The sequence below is a fragment of the Oreochromis aureus genome, linkage group 12, assembly GCF_013358895.1.
Source record: "Oreochromis aureus strain Israel breed Guangdong linkage group 12, ZZ_aureus, whole genome shotgun sequence".
In the NCBI taxonomy this organism is placed as follows: domain Eukaryota; kingdom Metazoa; phylum Chordata; class Actinopteri; order Cichliformes; family Cichlidae; genus Oreochromis; species Oreochromis aureus.
In genome coordinates, this window is record NC_052953.1 from 28,243,524 (window position 1) to 28,263,918 (window position 20,395).

General features: G+C 42.1%; 2 protein-coding genes across 2 annotated transcripts; one reads left to right on the plus strand and one right to left on the minus strand.

Annotated features, from left to right (window-relative positions):
• Positions 1-647: 647 nt before the first annotated feature.
• LOC116313553 (progonadoliberin-1) lies at positions 648-4,891 on the plus strand. The gene is made up of 5 exons (XM_039621076.1): positions 648-665; positions 3,868-3,979; positions 4,079-4,229; positions 4,323-4,421; positions 4,557-4,891. Exons 2-5 carry the CDS (start codon positions 3,969-3,971, stop codon positions 4,602-4,604), a joined length of 309 nt encoding a protein of 102 aa, XP_039477010.1. The 5' UTR covers positions 648-665; positions 3,868-3,968; the 3' UTR covers positions 4,605-4,891.
• Positions 4,892-11,825: 6,934 nt separating this feature from the next.
• On the minus strand, positions 11,826-16,893 carry npy8br (neuropeptide Y receptor Y8b). Its single transcript, XM_031731294.2, has 3 exons — positions 16,677-16,893; positions 16,150-16,278; positions 11,826-14,413 (listed from the first exon to the last, which is right to left on the minus strand). The coding sequence occupies exon 3, from the start codon at positions 14,247-14,249 to the stop codon at positions 13,146-13,148; it is 1,104 nt and encodes a 367-aa protein (XP_031587154.2). The 5' UTR covers positions 14,250-14,413; positions 16,150-16,278; positions 16,677-16,893; the 3' UTR covers positions 11,826-13,145.
• Positions 16,894-20,395: the final 3,502 nt, after the last annotated feature.

Sequence of the window (20,395 nt, forward strand, 5' to 3'; positions counted from 1 at the left end):
TACAGCCACCTTGAAGGCCTGTGGTACATAGCCAATTATTAGAGATAGGTTGATCATATTTAAGGTTGAAGAATTAATTAATGGCAGGACTTCTTTGAGCAGTTTTGTAGGAATGGGGTCTAAAAGACATGTTGATGGTTTGGAGGAAGTAATTATTGAAGTTAACTCAGAAAGATCAATTGGAGAAAAAGGGTCTAACTTAACATCGATGGTACTAAAAGTAGCTGTAGATAAGATTACATCTGTGAGATGATTATTGGTAATTTTTTCTCTAATGATAAAAATTTTATCAGTGCAAATTCCTTGCTGACAGTTTAACCAAAAGGCATTTCCAGTGGACAATGGCCGACATATCCACAAAATTTTCTCCAAAAGAGGTTATACACAGACAATACAGTAATATTATGTTGAAGCACAGGTAAAATTATTAACAAGATAATCGACCTCTGTTATCACTCAGATAGCTGCTCTGATGGCTACCGCCATTGAAGATGGTAGAGCCGTATATGACCAAAAATATTTATCACGATATACAATCCATATAAGCGGTGACACTAGACAAAATACTTTACAACTCCACAACTGCAAAAAACATTTTTAAACAAGATTTTCGATAAAATGTAACAGTGCCTTGCTGACAGTACAAAACATAAAATCGTTTCAAGGTCAGGTAAACACAACCAGAATTCATACATAAGGCGCCACGGGATTATAAGTGGGCACATTTGACGATTTTCAGGTCAGTAAACACAACCAAAATCAAAGGATTGATTTTAAGTGTGCCTTATTTTCCAAACAACACGGTAATAACGACGGCCCGCTAGCATGCTCTACCAAAAATAGTGCTTTGTTATGTATCTGACGGACGAAAGCTAAACCAGTTCCACACCACTGAAGTTGCAGCATTTTTACAAACACATTCTGGTTCATCCGTTTCATTTAACGATCCACTTTCGCTCTTCTCATTCTGCGTCGCCGCCATGTGCGTATAAACATAGGCTCTGCGCATGCGCGTTTTACCCAAATTCTATCGCTATATTTCATTTTCCTATCTTGCCCAAAATTACACCGGTATTACCGTGAACGGTATGATATAGCCCAGCCCTATAACAGTGGGTGGATTATATTCTTAAACTTAGTTACAGCACTTTCAGAAAGACATCTACTTTGATAAAGTCTACTCTCCACTGCTGTGTAATCAATTATTGTAAATGTAAATGTTATCAGGAAATGATCAGACAGCAGAGGGTTTTCAGGAAACACTGTTAAATGTTCAGTTTCTATGCCATATGTTAAAACAAGATCTAGAGTGTGATTAAAGTGGTGGTGGGTGGGTTCTTTTACATTTTGAGAGAAGCCAATTGAGTCTAATAACAGATTAAATGCAATGTTGAGGCTGTCATTTTAGCATCTACATGGATGTTAAAGTCACCCACAATAATTATTTTATCTGAGCTGAGCACTAAACCAGATAAAAGTCTGAGAAATCAGACAGAAACTCTGTGTAAGGCCCAGGTGGACGATAGATGATAACAAGTAAGACTGGTTTCTGAGTTTTACAGCTGGGGTGGACAAGGTTAAGCATCAAGCTTTCAAATGAATTAAAAGTCTGTCTTGGTCTTTCGTTAATTAATAGGCTGGTGTGAAAAATTGCTGCCACACCGCCCCCTCGGCCTGTGCTTCGAGGTTTCTGGTAGTTAGAATGACTCGGGGGTGTTGATTCATTTAAACTAACATAATCATCCGGCTGCAACCAGGTTTCTGTAAGGCAGAGTAAATCGATTTGTTGATCAATTATTAAGTCATGTACTAACAGAGACTTGGAGAGAGAGACCTAATATTTAATAATCCACATTTCACTGTTTTACTCTTTGGTTCAGATGTGGATACTGTATTGTTTTTCTTTTTGATTTTTATGTTTAAATTGTTTATTGCTGGTTTTAGTTTGTTTTTGTCTGTTTGGGAGCTGACACAGTCTCAATGGAGATGGGTTTTTGGGGGGTAGCAGGAGGAGAGAAGCTGCAGAGAGGCGTGTAAGACTGCAACTCTGCTTCCTGGTCCCAACTCTGGATAGACAGTTTAATAAATTGGTCCATATTTCTAGAAATGAGAGCTGCTCCATCCAAAGTGGGATGGATGCCGTCTCTCCTAACAAGACCAGGTTTCCTCCAGAAGGTTTGCCAATTATCTATGAAGCCCACATCGTTTCTGGGACACCACTCAGACAGCCAGCAATTTAAGAAGAACATGCGGCTAAACATGTCACTCCTGGTCTGATTGGGGAGGGGACCAGAGAAAACTACAGTCCGACATTGTTTTGGCAAAGTTGCACACCGATTCAATATTGATTTTAGTGACCTCCGATTGGCGTAACCGGGTGTCATTACTGCCGACGTGAATTATGATCTTACTGTATTTACGTTTACCCTTAGCCAGCAGTTTTAAATTTCCTTCAATGTGGCCTGCTCTGGCCCCTGGAAGACAATTGACTATGGTTGCCGGTGTCTCTAGCTTCACATGTCTGAGAACAGAATCACCAATTACCAGAGTTTGACCCCCGGCGGGTGTGTCGCCGAGTGGGGAAAAACGGTTAGACACATGAACAGGTTGGTGGTGTACCTGGGGCTTCTGTTTAAGACTATGCTTCCTCCTCACCGTCACCCAGCCGCCCTCTTTCCCCAGCTGCTTGGGGTCTGCCGGGGAACAGCTAGCAGAGCCTATGCTATCTTCGGCTGCACCAGCTACAGGGGCCTGGCTAGCTACGGGTGAATGAAGGGTGCGAAGCCGAGTCTCCAATTCAGTAATCCTGGCCTCCAGAGCTGCAAATATGCTACATTTGTTACAGGTATCATTACTGCTAAAGGAGGCCGAGGAGTAGCTAAACATCTGACACAATGAGCAAGAAAGTGCAGGAGGGACAGGTGAAGTAGCCATGGTGCTAACGAGTCGGCTACGAGCTAAGCTAAGCTAGCGAAACAGTACAGAGACAGTGAGTGAATACTTTGGCTATAAATTAGGTAGTGAGTACACAGAAAGGGTGCTTCAGATGAAGCACGTGAAGATTAAACTATGAAAAAGGAATGTATCTAAAAGATTTTAATTAAATTGCTAAGCAGATAAGCTACTCAGAAACACGACTGTGTTTGAGCAGGAACAGGAAGTGATACTCTACCACAAAGCGAGCGAACCTGTGTGAAAAGTAATTCCACCCACCCTCCACCGCCTTCCATCTTCAAAAAACCACTTTCAGGAGATTTTAGCACACAATCCTGCTGGTACATTATGGAATGAACATGGTCAATGGAAATGATAAAAGGCATGATGCATTCATGCTTTCATTATTTACACCAAATTCTGACCCTACCATCCAAATGTTGCAACAGAAATTGAGACTGGTGAATCAGAATGTTTTCCAAATCTTATGTTGTCAAATTTTGGTGAGCCAATTTAAACTGTAGCCTCAGTTTCCTCCTCTTAGCTGACAGTAGTGGCACCTGGTGTGGTCTTCTGCTGCTGCAGATCTTCTTCTGCATACCCTGGTTGTTATAATTGGTTATTTGGGTTATTGTTGCCTTACTATCCGTTCAAAGCAGTCTGCCCATTCGCTCACATCAACATAGCATTTTTGCCCAGATAAGTGTAGCTCTGTAAAACAGATGTTTGTGTACATCAGGGTACACATGAGGTGAAAAACATACCAAAGCAGTTCTGGAATAACTGTCATATATCTTGTGAAGTCAGTTCAAAGTACATCATAAAATAATCAGAAACTGCAAGAATCACACATCAGGTGCAATTGTTCAAACAGCTCTGTGGGTTGCCAGAGTTGCCAAGTGTTGCTTAATCCCACTTTGTGACCCCCTGTAGTGAAGTGTTGGAGGAAACAAAGCACAGTTATATAAACCTTGGAAAATCATGTGCAGCAGACTTCACAAAGGACAGCAGAAGAGATCAGAAGTTCTCTTCTAATGCACAGAAGGTAAAGTCTTATCTGAAATGTGCTGGGAACTGCAACAATATCTGGAGTTAAATGGGAAAAAATAACTATTGTTAACATGCTCATGTGCAAAATGTGAAGCTTTATCCTCAGAATGGCTGCAAAAATCTTGGCACTGTGGCTGCTGCTCGCAGGGACGGTGTTTCCACAGGGCTGCTGTCAACACTGGTCATACGGACTGAGCCCAGGAGGGAAGAGGGATCTGGACAACTTCTCAGACACACTGGGCAATGTAAGCATTAGTCGAACAGCAACTCTTTATCTGTACATTAGCAGCTGTTGCTTTTACTGCAATGTTTCTTTTTTTTTTTTTCTTAAACAAAAGATGGTTGAAGAGTTCCCACGCGTCGAAGCACCTTGCAGTGTTTTTGGTTGTGCAGAGGAATCACCTTTTGCCAAAATGTACAGAGTGAAAGGACTTCTTGTAAGTTTTTCTCCTGAATAATTCAGTGTTTAGTTTCACTGATGCATCTGTTATTGCTGTCAAAAGGCAGGCAAAGACTTGACCTCGTTTTTTTGTCTTTTTTTAAAAAAAATGAATTTTCTCCTTTCCTTTCAGGCGAGTTTGGCCGAGAGGGAAAACGGACACCGGACATTCAAGAAATGAAAGATTTCTTTGATTCTACAATTCATTTTTTATATAAGCATAAAACATTTTTTTGTGAATGTTGCTCTTGTTTTATAATCTAAAATATAAATAAAAGCTTTCAACTCACTGAATTTGTTTTCTGCTAAGTTTGCTTGTAATGTTTGATGAGACAGCACCTCGATTTATTTATTTATTTTCATCTTATGATCCAAATCCAAGCAAACAGTACCAGGAAAAAAATGCCCTTTGTATTTGATGTCAAATGGAAAATTTCTCTTTTAATCAAGTTTGGCTAATGGGCAAATTTACAGCCACAGTTCAATGACAGCAATATGCATTAAATTTGGGATATTTAATGGTATTACGTACAGTAAGTATTGTCGTGTAGGGATTTGGAAGATTGTTACAAATCGGCAACTAAAAATAACACAATACAATTCTTCTTTAGAAACACTATAATTTTAAAAAATGGCAATTTTATGTATTTTTTGATGTATTTCTTGCTAATTCTGCTGAAAAACAATATTTCCGCATCTAATATCGTAAATACTTTTTGGTGCACATGATGTTTTACCCCATCAGTGTACCTTCCTTTAAGTATTTGTATCTAAATATAATAATAATTTAATAATAACTTCAAATAAAATACACTGAAAATCCATTTAATTGCAGGGGAATTACACCTGTACACCTTACACCTGACTCTTGGAACTTACTATAAAGTGTTACCAGTTGTTCTGTTTGAAATATATATTAAAAAAAAAAAAACAGTAAGGCTTTGTGTTTATGGCACTGTAATATGAAAAATATGTTCTTTATTTAAACCCTCTTTACCTTGTTTGACGTAGTAGATGTGTATAGTAGTAGATGCTGTGACTGACTCCAACAGGAAAGCAGGAAAGAGTCACGTCTCTTTTCTTTCCAGTATCACCCTCCTTCGTCCATCCAGCCTTTCTCTCTGGCTGTCTTCTTTGGCTCCTGCTTTCAGCTCCCCTCTCTCAACATTCCTCCTTTTCTGGCACACACGATCACATGATCTATCTTTTATCTCCCTATCTGCCTTTCCTCTAACTTTCTCAGCCATATTGTTCTCTTTTTGCATCTCCCTTCATTAAAATTTCGAACTTTCCTTCTTATCTATGCAACCCCTCTTATATTTCCAGCCCCCTCTATCCCCCACCCTCTTGATTTTTCTCTCTCTTCCATCCAGCTGTCAATTTTTGTTTGACATTTTTCTTTTACATCTTCTTATCCTATATCCAGTTGTCATGGCCCCTGGCACCCCTCTTCCTCTGAACCCTGCCTTGCTCTCTGTTTCCTTTACACTTCCACTGCTCTCCAGTGTGCTCCTTCAGCAATCTTCCTTCCCCTCTTTCATCTTCCCTTGAGTCTTCACCTTCTTTATCTACCTTTTCCCTCATCCTGCACCTCCACCTCCTATCCTAAAACCATCAGCCTGTCCTCATTTCCCTTTCAGTCACAGTCTGTACTTTTTCTTCTCTGTGCTTCTGTTCCATCGTTTAATCATCCTCTCTTTCTTTTGTTCATCTTCCCCACTGCTCTGCTAATGCAATTCACATTCCTAACCTCCATTGCTCTGCCATTGTCGTGTCCTCTTCTTCATCTCCTTCCAGCGTCACCCCACACTCTCTGTATTTCTAATACACTTCTCCAGCTTCTTCTGTCTCTGTGTCACACCCTCTCCTGTCTCCTAGCATTTTCTTTTCCCATTCTGCCCTCCCCGCCTTTCTGCGTTCATCTTCTTTGCTTCTGTGTCCTTCCTTTTCTGTCTACTTTCATTCCTTCCTCTCTCCACTTTGTATCCTACACCCTTATTTTGGACCCTCTGCACTCTTCTTTCTTTCTGTTTTCACTTCTACACCTTCTGTTCTGTGTTTTTTGATCTTTCTATCTTGATTGTCTTACTTTTCCACTCAGCCTTGTTTTTTTTAATCTTTCATCAAGCCATCTAACAGATCTTCATCCATTTCCCTGTAGCCTGTCACTCCACTGGTTTCAGTTTTTTTTTTAACTCAACCTCTCTATTTTCAGTCTTTCTCTTCTACTGGCTTTTTTAAAATAAAAAAAAACTTCCAATATCTCTTGTCCACTCTCTCTCACTTTGTCTCTAATTTTCTTTCATCTTTATTCAGGAGGAGGAGTGTACCCCTCCAACTAGTTGCTTTCTCTCTGATCAGTTTTACTAATCGTCTACTCTGTGGATTAGACTACTCTGTCTGTTCCACGTTCTTTTCTTTCCACATTCATCCTTCTTCCATTTTACCCAGTTTCCTTTTGTCTCTCCTGTTACTACCCATCTTCTTTCTTTTTCTTTCTACTGATGTCATCTTTGTGCTTCTCATTGATGAGATGCCTGTCTTTCTCAACCCTTTTATGCATATTTGTCCTTATTAATATTCAAATTTCCACACTTTCTGTTCTCTTTCTATTACACTCATTGACCTTTACATCTCTCTATCTCAGAAAGACATATGCAGATGTAAGTATAAATTACACCTTATTGGTCCTGTTTGGGAAGAAGCTTCCTATCCTTCTTCATCATTCCCTTTTCCTTCATCTTCATAATCCTTTATTTTCCTCACCACTACCTTTGTCATCTTCCTACTATTTGAACCTACCTGCCATTTCTGTCCTCCACCTGGATCTCTCTCTCTTTCTCTTTTTTAGCGGTCTTTTTGCTCCCTCATCCCTTCAGTTCAACATCATTTCCTTCACCCTACTTCTTCATTTGTTTTTCTATTCAGCTTCAAATTCTCCCTCTCACATCTTCTGTTTCCTCTTCATTTTTTCTACCTTTCAGTTCAGTCAGTCAGTCAGTACTGCTGCTCCCATCCGTCTGCTTCATCCCAAACAAGCTTGACGGGGGTTTGAGTCTGAGGACTGTGCTGGTCTGCCATCATTTGTGTGCCTACCTTTATTTCTCTTTGGGAGGAGCCCGGCCCAACCAGTCTGTCTTCCGCTGTTACTTGTCTGTTTTTTTGTCCTAGTAATGCATCGCAGGGTGTGGTAACACTGTTTGTTCCCACGCAGCTTTTGCATATAGGTTTTGTAAGCATTAAAACAAAAGCTGGCGCTCCTGTACACATTTCTTTCCACCCCACAATTAAAACCATCCAGCAGGTGTGTGTGTGTGTGTGTGTGTGTGTGTGTGTGTGTGTGTGTGTGTGTGTGTGTGTCGGTTGGTCTAATAAAAATAAGGGCGTGTGTACTCTAAGAAAATGTAGTTTTGTGGTTAAAAATATATATTTTTTTAAATACTTGTTTTTGGCTCCAGCAGCACACACGAGCCTGATGCAGCGTCTCTAGCCACCAGGGGGCACTAGACAACAACATGAGAGTCCATCTTTCCATGTTTTGGTCTCGGTGTGGTATTTCTGTAGCTGTCATGTTCAAAATTGAGCTGCAACTTTGTAAAGTCTGCATGCTCTCTCCGAGTACCGCTGAAGTTTTATCTACTGCGTGGACTTGTACTCCGCCCCCTCCTTACTGCACCGGATCCCGTCAAGAGCACCATTTAATGACATTTACTGTACATTACTGTGTTTGCTTTCCAACAGGACATGTGCCCGAAGCCAATTTACTGTATCACAACAGCTCATTGCTTGCTCGGTCCATTTCATGTGCACTCCGCAATCTCCTCTGGATTATAAAAGCGCTTATTTATGGTTTGATAAGCACAATTATTCCGCCGGGCCACATGTGTGCTTCGACTTTTAAACAAACTGCACAAGAAATCGAAGTTTATTCATCACGACGATTTGACATCCATACAGCAGCCTATAATATCCTGCTGAAGAGCGAGTGTGGCTGGCGCACTCTTATCTTCAGTGGAAAGTGTTTTTTGTTTTTTCTCACAGTAGTTCAATCTGTCTGTCACTCTGCTGTTACTGGGGGCACACACACACACACACACACACACACACACGACAGAAAATCGTTTCCGTAGTTACTGATGAGATTGCAGCTACTTTGGTTGAGCATACAGTCCACACCACACGGGTCAAGTATTGTCCTTTATTTAAAGAGCTTTGATAAGGGCTGAATCATCTATGAAACGCAACAGCGCAGCAGGACATGAAATATCGACCGGAGATCAATGCCCTCGTGTACAGTAACCACCCTCCATTTGAAATGTCAAACATTACTGACTATAAGAAACTTCTGTTATTATTATTTGTGTTGCTTCCCTCAAGAGGAACATCAGCAGCAGATTTTAAATCACACTGTACAAGGAAATGGGCTCCTTGCTGCTGAGCATGGACCCCCCACCAGCTGTGAGGTCCACCAGGTTACTTGTAATTAGTCTCACTGAGACCAGTCTGAGAATAGATGAACTAATAAGAGAGAACAGGGGCCTTAAAGTCACGGAGCTGGCAGACTCTGTAGGCTTTGAATCTGGAGACCAATTTTATATGTGAAACTAAAGAGAAAGTGAATTGCGACAAAATTACAGTGAAGTAAGCTTTCTTTTTTTTAATCTTGAAAAGAGTTAGAAAAACTGTTTTATCTGCTATGTTTTTATATAAAGGCTGGAAAAGACTTGACTCTGTGCAAAGGTCATTTTTATACTTCAGGCGATCTTGAACAGAAACCAAATGTTCCAACCTTTAAGCTATAAACAGCTTCTGCAGGTGGTCTTATATATTGTGTGCTGGGAGTGCGCTACTCCAGGGTGCACTGTTCCCCCAGCTGAATGGTCTGTGAACGCACATTAACCGTTCAATATCATCCATTCTTGGAAAAAAAATAATAAAGGGATTTAAAATAGCAGAAACAAAACCAAACCCATGGCTAATATGTGATCTGACTGTGAAGCAGAAACAAAAAGGTTTCATCTCTGGTGATCTGGATCAGATTTTAAAGTGTCTTCGGTTCCTGGCTCCATCTCATATTTGCTTTTCAGGCAAGAGAACTGAAATCAAATTTCCAATCTGACTCTTGTGTCTTTGCCAAAATATGAAACTGTTCCTTTAATAAAGCCTTTCCTCCCGGTGTCCTTGCAATAAAGCATGCAATATTAACTGGCCTTGACACAGGCAAATGACATGCTGCCAATATGAATGTAGCTACACACGCCTGTGCTTTCCCTGCTACAACTTCTGAAAATGCTCTTTTAAGAAAAAAAAAATACTGCTTGCTGTGATGTAACTATCACAAGCCAGTGCAAGTCAAAAGGAAAGTTGCTGTGCGTCATCAAGCATCCTCAGCAATCATGTCTTACGTAGGACTGTTTGGCTGACATGGGTCCACTGAACTGCTTCCGCCTGGTGCAGCTCCTCTGTCAGTGTTTAATAAAGTGACTTTAATAGCTTGGTGCTCTGTGTCAGCTTGAAGGAGACCCATTGAATACTCCGAGGAAGCTGTAACCAGGCAACTAAAAGAGGCTGTGGTCTTTTCCTCAATCAAAGAAAATGGAAGGCCAGATGCAGAGGCCAAGACCCTATCTATCTATCTTTTCATGCACGCAACAGAAAATCGTGAGGACAACCTGGCCGACACCAATCAGGGAGTTGCTATTCCAAGCTGTCAAGTCTGCTTGCATTATGCAAGAAGCAACTGTGTGTGTGTTATTTTGAATAGTACAGAAGACACATAGGTAAATGAAGGCAAGAAATATCTTGCAGTCTACAAAGAAAATTTCCAGATGTATTATAATACCGGAGACACGCAGAATTGTATTCTGGAGGTGGTCATGTATTCACGCCGTCATGGTGTCTGTGCTAACAAGCAGATGAAACTGGGAACCGTCACTAGAGATAAAGCTTCCCTGCAAGATCTGATGAACACAAGGTGGGAGGACCATTAGGGCAATTCAGCAGAACGATAAGGGAACAAGAAAATATTGACCTAGCCGATCTATGTGTTTGACCTGTAAATGAGCAACCTACATGTCTCACGGATGTCGGTATTTGCATAACACCAGGACGGGATTCGAAAGTCAGCAGCTGGTCTCCCTTTGACCCTTTCATCTGCCAAAATCTAAAGATTAGTTCTTTCTCAGCCAGGATCAGAGGTGTCATTGACTTTGTCTCATGAGATTGCAGCAATGAGTACGAGCTGAAAAATCATTCTGTAGCACATCTATATTGTAATTCTTCACAAATCCTTTGGCACAGGCAGCACAAACCCCTCAAATTTCCACTGTAATATTGATCCTCTTGCTATGAATATTGACACAAGGTAAAGCAGGATGAATTATACATCATTCTCACTGTTGAAAGGAAAGCAAAAATATGACTGAGGAGAATTGAAATGCTCAAAACAACAGCTTGAGCAAATCTCTGGCCAACTATTTCACGTTGTTCCTGTGATCTGGAGAGATTTTTTCTTTTTTCCCTTTTAAAAAAAAATGAGAATCTCTCTAAATTAAAATGCACAGAGCCAACATCCCAGTCTTCCTGGAACAGCTCGACTGACAAGGAGAGACTGGCCCTGCGGACTCATTAAGTATTTGTCTCCAGCTGAGCTTCATTTCATAGTGCAGTAATGTGCTTGTAGACTGGGTTACAATGGGTAACAATGTAACAAAAAAAAAAGGGGGGCTAATTTAGGTTCCACTCATTGTCAAGTGCCACTGGAGTTTGCAACTACCTCCGGCATCTTGGGTCCTTTATTGCAAGGGGGGAAAAAAAATGAACACTTCTGCTTCACTCGGCTGGTGTTCTGAAAGGAAAGGCAGACTAGAGGAGTGAAATATGGGAAAGGAGAGGGGATTGGAAGTCAGCAAAGGGCAGCACAGGCCAGCAGAAGCATGCAGTCAATTATGCTGACAAGGACCCGAGAGCTCTCTTCAGGGCTAAGCTGCCTTTTGGAAAACGGCTTGGCAGGTGAACAGGTTTGGCTCTTTGTAAGGTGTGAAAACATCTAACACTCGACCTCCTGAAATATCATAAAAGCTACAAGGCACCTGGCAGCAAAAATAAAATAAATTAAAAATAAATTTAAAAAAAACAACTCCCTTCTCCATCTCTCGCAGTTGGTCTTTGATCTTCCTTTCAGACAGGACGAAGCATGAGCGTTAGCAGGCATTCCCCGAATATGAATATTCAGCACTAATTCCCATTGATCTCTCATACACTTTCCTCCCCTCCCCGTGCTGTTTAACATCTATTGCACCAAACACAACACTGATTTATTCAACACTACGAGCGCATCTAAAATGTGTTGTGATCTCAGACTTCCCCTTCTAAATAATGCACACAGAGGCAGCACACAGAATTTGACCTCAGAAAGAAACAAAGAGTTTGAAATATTTAATATTTAGAAGTTGAAGGGTTTGGAGGGTTTTTTCCCCCCCTATGTACACTATGTAACACAAAAAAAGATATCATATCAAACCAGTGCTAACTGACCAGCATTCTGGTCAGAGGGTAGCATTTACTTTCCTGGGTAACTTGACCTGCAAGGTGACAGCTTCAAACCAGCATGTAAAGCAAGGCAGAAACAAAGAAAAGAGAAAAAAAAAGTCAGTACAAGAGCTAAACATGAACCAAATATTACAACAACACGTTTCCTAGAGATACTTTCTATCGTGCTATGCTACACAGTGCTTTTTATTGCACACCACACGCTATAACTGTGCTTTATCTTATATGCAACGGAAGGAGCCCGCTCTTGTCCTTTACTGCCACTTCTATTTTGTTTTATTGCGATTGAGAAATGGTGGCCGTGTGGCACATTTTATGACCCCCCTACGCCCCTAAACATCTGTATATATACACACGGGAGCATGGACGTGTCAAACAGCATGAAATGCATGCAGCTTTTGCCAAGGTTCTCTGCAAAAGACCATTAAAGCGACGACGGTGGCGGGTTTAGGTAATAAGAAATGCATTAAAATGATGCCAGTAAGTCCTCCGCCTAGAGCTACGTCTAATGCACAAATGTTCCCTCCTTCGGTTGTATTCCAAGCTACTCTGTTGATAATCATTTACACGTTGCGGTTCACAACCCCTTGATGTTTTCGTCATCACTATTAACACCAGAAAAAAAACACAAAAAACCCCGCAAAACTGAAAACAACATTTGCTGCTCCACGACCCACCCGCCTTTTGTTGTCCTTCCAGCACTCTCTTGGGGTTCGCCACATTTAGAGCAGGTGGACGTGTTAAAGCCAGACAGCTAATATGCATTTAAACATGATTTCCAAGCAGATCATTGCAGAGAGAAAACATGGTGTAACAGAGTAAAAAGGCATCTCCTCATTTTTATATGCGACAGCACGTGGGGGAAAAGACTATACGTACTGTAAGTGTCCTGTAAACCCGTCCAACCTTTGCACCATCACTGCATTATCTCTTTCCTCTTACATGTGGACTCATACTGATTGGAGGGCAACCTGCCATCCTGCTTAGGGCTCTTCAGCCTGCTCCTTCTGGACTGCCGTCCTGAGGTTTCTACCTTTTGCAAATGTCAAACCAAGAAAGAAAGAAAATCTCCGCAGAGTGACACAATGAAGGCTGAAGAGCACCAGCTGCTTTCTTTGTCTTTCAGTTAAAAAAAAAAAAAAAAGAAAAAAGAAAAAAAAAAGGCATGGATTTACGTATTGTTGCTGACAGAGCCATTGCTCAAAATCGACCCCTTGGTGACCTCTGTGCTGACGGTGGAGAGCGGCACGCTCTCGTACCTCTCCACCACGCCCCAGCAGCGGCAGCGCAGCAGCGTGGACTTGAGCTGTTTCTGGAAATTGCTGTTGAGGAAACCGTAGATGATCGGGTTGACGCAGGTGGAGATCATGGCAGTGAGGTGGCACAGCGAGAAGATGATGTCATGGCTGCAAGACGGGATGAGCTCGTGGTGCCAGTCAAACACCGTGTTGAAGACGTTGAGGGGAAGCCAGGAGAGGGCGAAGGCCACGACTATGGCGACTAACATGGCATTGATCCTCATGGAGCCCTTGTTCTTTTTCTGAGCGGTGTTCCTGCCGCGGTCCACCATGTCCTTCCTCCTCCGCAGGCGAAGGTAGACGTGCAGGTAGCAGACCATGATGAGGACAAGAGGGAGGAAGTACTGAAAGACGAGCAGGGAGGTGAAGTAAGCTCGCCGTTCCTTAACTGACGGCCACTGCTCCATGCAAATAAAGTTGTCATTTATTGGGAGTGGAGTGCTGAAGTTCTGAAAAGGCAAAGTGAGTACGTTGTAGGAAAGCAAAGGCACTGAGATCATGCAGGCCACAATCCAGGTGATAGCCACAGCCAGGTAGGACTGGGCTACCATGGGTTTCCATCCTGTTGGGTGGACGATAAGCTGGTAGCGCTCCATGGCGATCAGAACGAGGGAGAAGATGGAGACGGTGACTGATATACACTGGATGAAAGGTGTGAGCTTGCAGAGGGTCTCTCCTAAGATCCAGTGGTCCATCAGTGTGTAGATAATAGTGACCGGCAGGCATATAATGCACGTGAGAATGTCTGAGCAGGACAGATTGACAATAAAGATGTTGGTCACGTTGTGCATCTCTTTGTGCCGTGTGATGACAAACACCAGGCAGGAGTTTCCAATGAGCCCCACTGCCATGACTGTACTGTAAGCAATGATGAGTAACGTGGTGCCACTCACCGACAGCGAGCAGTCCTCGGTCGAGTTCCACGGTATCTCTTTCCACGAGGCTTGGTTGTGATTGGTGCTGTGCTGCAGCTCCATGACGATGGTTTTCCCAGGCTCGCTTCGAACACGGAGGACTAATCGAACCAGATTGTATTGCAGCACCTGCTGTAATTATTTTATGAATAATATTTGAATTTTAAATAAGAGTTTTCCCTAATCCTTAAGCTCAGGCAGTCTTTAAAGCAGTCTTCCTTTGTGGCCTGGAAAAAAAGACAGGAAAAGAAATGTGCAACCTTTAACAACATTTTCCATCATTGGAGTTTTTTATTTTCACAGTAATGGAATTTTAAGAAATGAAGGTTTCGGTTTATTGCTCAAATTAAAATGTAGCAACCACAAACACACCAGCACGACAGGAAATTGACCCTCGCGCGCTAAAAAGCTCATTTTACCCATTAGAACTGATTGCCATGCTGCAGGATAGGATTTTAAAATGTGCAGCGCATCAGGATGCCATTCCACAAGTGTCTTTTTTAAAAAGTGTGTTCAGTATTGGAAATTCAACTTCGCACGCAGCAGAGGTAGTTTCCATATAACAAAAACAGAAACTGATGAAGGGGATAATTAATCTCGCTATGCAGACATCACGAGCAGAACACAGACCCCCACTTTTTTTTAAAAATTATAAATCTCTTTGCATGCAGGCAATGAGAATAAATGATGCACTGATGGAATATCATCAAGAGAAAAAGCACAGATCTAGGTTTTTGCGGCATCGCTGTAATGGCATGCTGCTTCAAATTTCCATCACAATAACGGTGATAATGACTGCTCCTTCAGAAACAATCATCCCCCCCCCAATCACTCTTATCAACAGTGGGAATTTATTCTGTCCGTAACAGCTTTCATCGTCACTGAACATTCACAGAAGCTTCACAGCCTTACAGTTCCCGAGAAACGGCTGCACTGGAAAACAACAGAAATACAATTCCACTCCACCAAGGCCAAGAACTTCTGAGTAGCGTGTGTGTCCGCATGTGTATAATTATCGTAAGTGCGTATGCACAGCAGTAAAAAGAGCCCTGATTAACCGAGATGTTTGCCCACAGCTCAGTTCCCTAGAAAATAGTTTTGCAAACATGCTGACAGAATTAAATCACCAAAGGATGGAAAGTATTTATCATTTTTAATTGAGGACTCCTTAACAATGATAAATGTTGACAGGTAGGACATTAATTGCTCGTGGCTGTCTCTATAATGAGCCCTGATGTCCTATTAGAATGTGTCGCTTCGTCTGCAGTAATCACAGATAGAACCAGAATAACTCAGGTACATACTTGAACTTAGAGGCTAAAATGACTTGAATTCATTTGTGGTACACGATCTTTTTCTGGGTGCCAAACTTACTCAATCTGACTCAGCTTCAACGCATATGGCAAACATGTAGCCAAGACCCATCCTTCAGAGCCTTGATGCAGAATATTCATGACAGAATTTGGACTCGTGAAGCGATGCAGTGCTTCCCGTTGTGCGGTGTCTGCAGGCGGAGGAGTAATAGCAAAAGTAACGAGAAATTTGGCTAAAAGCTGACATTAGATTTCATCCTTAATGTGCAAATTATACCGATTATTTCCAGATTACACACAACCTGCAGGGTGGGGAAACAATAAAAATAGTCTGAATGGGAGGAATGAGTGAAGTCACTGCAGAAAAAAAAACACAGAAGGAGAAATTATATCTCGTGGGGATTTGTCTCGAAATAGAGATGAATGCAAAATGTAGATTCCCCCCACCCAGTGTTATCCCTGCTCTGTCACCAAACCAAATAACTTTGCCAACACACAAAGTCAGCACATGAATTATTACAGAGGCTGAAACGCATAAATCAATGAAAAGTATGAGTATGATTGTGTGTGTGTGTGTGTGTGTGTGTGTGTGTGTGTGTGTGTGTGTGTGTGTGTGTGTGTGTGTGTGTGTGTGTGTGTGTGTGTCCTACCCTCGGTCTTTGTAGCTCTGTCCTGGATCAACTGTCCCTCTGCAGCTGTGCGTCTGCTCGCACTTGGGCGGACTTTCTCAGCTCCGGACAGATGAAGAAGACCTCCGTTGGTAGGTGCCAACTGCTTTCCTGTCCGGGGGGCAGACTCATCAATCATTTCCACATCACAAACCGTTTAATGTCCAATATAAAGCTCCACTTAGACTTCAAGCATTTCATTTTGGAGATCAGTCTGACCAGGGGGAAAATATTTCGAGGGAAGGAAGGAAATCCCACTGGACTGGGAGACTGACAAGCGACGGGAACTGACAATCCCAGCGCGAGCGATCAGGTTATTAAAACTCTACGCGCAAGAACGCACCAGCCTAGAGAGAGCCATCACCTAGAAAAAGGTCATTAGAGCTTTCTTTTAGCATATGATGAAAAATAAATAACCTTCCTGGGAATTGTAATTACTCACTCCCATCGCCACCTGCAAGAGTTATAGGCAAGAGGAAATGGCACACTAATTAGCCACCGTTTCTTACCGAGTCTTATTTCTTCTAGGACTTCTTCGCGCCGCTGTGCATCAAGTGAGGCAAAGCTGAGAGTTTGTGGTCGAGGAGGAGGAGGAGGTAGGAGGTGTCCTGCCAGGACCACTGGTAGGAGCTGAGATGTCTCTTAAAGCGACCTCATGCCTCACACTCGCAGGCAGAGATGAGACTGGGAACATCTTACATAATAAGTTCTCCGTGGTTGGCACGCGCGCACGCAGGCGTGCGCACTCACGCGCTCTCGCACACGCACGGGGACCAATGGGGAAATTCAGTTGTTTGATACATGGTTTGGTTCAGCCAGACCGACGCTGGCCGTACCCACCTGAAGCCTGGAGACATATAGTGACATCAGATGATCCGTTTTTGTTTCTTGGAAAAGGGGCACGCGGAGGTTTCTCGTAACGAGGTCAGCTTTCATGTCTCCCAGATGAGGAATTTCCGTAATATCACAGTAATTTTGTATTCATATATTATTTTTAGCATTTTAAAAACCAGACAGGGCTTGCTGTATTATAATAATAAAGTATAGAATGAAATACAGTACTGTGCAAAAGTCTTGAGTCGTCCCGTCCGTCCATTTTTTTGTGTTTGGCATCCAGGGAGCCTGAGTTTCTGCTAATTCTTTAAAGTGGTCTTGATCAATGGTTCTCCAGGCTTTCTGAGACTATTTCAGAGTTTTTCTTTGGACACTGGCTGTTTTTCACTCTTGTGAATTCAGCCCTTGTTCCTGACCTTTTTCCAAAGAATGTTTTTTCCCCTTTTTTGTTCACTTAACCCTGAGTTATGAAGCATTCGAGCATAAAAAAGGTGATTAACTTAAGGGATGAACCAGTGTTTTGTCCACACATAACAAGAAATTCAGCAAAGGTGTAGTTTTAAAAATTGTACCTAATGGACTTTGTTATGCGCAGCCTGTCACAAAACACATAATTTATTCCTGTTTCTTTAGTTGAATCTATAAAAATATATATCAATGATAACACAGTTTGACAGGTATAAAAGAGTATTTTTGCACCAACAAGGCAATACCCAAATAACAACTAGGCAAAAAGTTGGCATATCTCACCATGTGCTAAAAAACTTTGAGGGGTAGCTGGACAACTGGAGGACAGAAGAAGAAGTGGCAGGTGTAAAATACACACACACAAAAAAAACTGTTGACAGCAGATAAACAGTATATGAAAGTCACCTCCTTATGAAGAAAGTGTCTACAGTCATCTGTAAAACATGGTGGACACTCTAAACCAGGGGTCCCCAACTCCAGGCCTCGAGGGCCGGTGTCCTGCAGGTTTTAGATCTCCCCCTGGGTCAACATACCTGAATCACATGATTAGTTCATTACCAGGCCTCCGGAGAACTGCAAGACATGTTGAGGAGGTAATTTAGCCATTTGAATCAACTGTGTTGGATCACGGACACATCTAATAACTGCAGGACACCGGCCCTCGAGGCCTGGAGTTGGGGACCCCTGCTCTAAACGCTTCTAATGCAGTAAAAACATACATGGATAGAGTGTCATGGATTAGCCTTTCCAAGAGTCTGAGCCATAATATTATTGAAGGAGTGTTGGATCATCTCAACAGTGAATGTAACAAAAAGCAGAAACATCCAAAGAAGAGCTCTGAATGTCCTTCAAGAAGCCTGAAGAATTATTTCTGAAGAGTACTTAAAGACATGACAAGAAAGCGTAGCTAAGAGAGTTCAGGCTGTGTTGAAGAATAATAGTGATCATAGCAAGTACTGACTTTCAAGCTTGTTAGAATTGTATAAACTCTGTTTTTGTCCTATATGCTGTGTTGCACACGTTTCAATGAATCACTGCACTGCACCTATTTCTCATTATAAATAAATGAGGGGTGGTTGAAGAGTTTTGTACGGTACTGTATATCATAATTGTGCTTTTGTTTCTGTATATGGAACTGAGAAATTCAGGCACAGATTTCACTCATTATAGTTCTGCAGAATGAATTTTGGATTGATGTGAATGTCAGCGTCTAATGTGCCTAAAACTTTCTGTGTGTTATGTCCCCAAAGCCAGTGAGACGCAGCTTAAAATCATCTGCTGCCAGAGTTTGATAATGAATACTGATAGACACTGCCTGCATTAAGACATAAGCTGACTTCCCCATTAGTTATAAAGATCACCAGCTTTCGTGATTGTCTGTGAGATGTCTCAGATCTGCATATCTGCTAACCACCCAGGGGCAATGTTCTCTGAATCTGCCATATGCACCTATCACAGGCTTTTCTACACCCAAACCGACTGAAGCATCATCACGAATAAGCTCGCAGCTCTGATCCCTCTGCAGCTAACACCTAGAACTATTTTAAACCCTTTTTTTTTGCACCTCCCTTGCTTGTGCAACAGATTCTTAACTGCATCTTCACACTGTCCCCACACATTCCTGTATGAAGAGGAGCCTGTTTGAGACAACAGTAATAGCTGTTTGTCTGAGAAGCAGAACGGTGTAATGACTTGCCACCAGAGCTCTGTGGGTGTTTACTCGACATAGAGACACGGGTTTCAAGTCACTCAAGACGACAAATCTATGCACATATTTTTCAGAGGAGAGCAGGACTGCTGAAATGGAAAAAAAAATGCTCCAGGACTGCAATATTGCTATATTATTTGGCCGCGGTCGCCCTTTCTCTGTGCAATCAGCGCTGCTGTCAGTCACACTTTGAGTTTTCTTTGAACTGGAGCTGTTTTGATGGAAGGAGAAGAAGAAAACACTTCTTGGAGAAAATCTCTAATGTCTAGACAGTTGTGCACTGTTATGACATGAAATTGTGTTTCCTGACCGCGTGTGTCCGCCATGTCTGTTTGATTGAAAAGCGACAGCTTGATTCGGTACGAGGAAGTGTGGCCGGTGAAGTCTGTGCAGTCTGAAAAGACTTCTCGTGGATAAGGGAACATTGCTTCTCCAGCCAAAAATGCTGTCGCAGTTCACAGTGCACACAACCAGAAAGCAGGGGGAGGTTTGTTTCACATGACATGATAAGGTAGAACAAGAAACAGACAACATGTTCCAAACATTTTGGAAACATCATCTTGCTGTCACATAAAAGATTTAAGCACTCTTTGATCATTTACTGCAGTTGGTACATAATATCTGCTATTTAGTCCCCCTGTGCATGTACACAACGCTTGATTCAAATAGGGTCCTATTTGGACAGAAAGCTTATATTACATAAGGTATGTGTACAAGTGTGTGTAGTTTTTAACACCAGCAAGCTAAAACAAGGAAAGAAGGGTGGTGCTGTGAAATGTCACACTTTGCTCAGTTGCATTTGTATGTAGGTAGGTAGGTAAGGAAAGAAAGAAAGTCATACCGTTGTGCAAAGCAGCCTGATAAATGAAACTAATCACATCGACAGATTACTTAGACATTCACTTTATAACCATTAGCAAAATCCCACATGAATCAGAAACTTAATAACTTAACAAAATAATTTAATATTAGACTACAGCCTAGGATCAAATTAAAGTTTAATTGAGCTCTAAATGGTGCTCAGGCCCATTGTCGAATTGCCACTTCACTGTGGTGGAGGGGTTTGTGTGTTCCGGTGATCCCAGGGGCTATGTTGTTGGGGGGCTTTTGTGCTTGCCCACTGATAGGGTCTCCAAGGCAAACTGGTGGCTGTGCCTTAGCCCATGGGACCCAGCTGGATGCAGCCTGAAGAAAAGACATGGACCGCCCTCCTGTAGG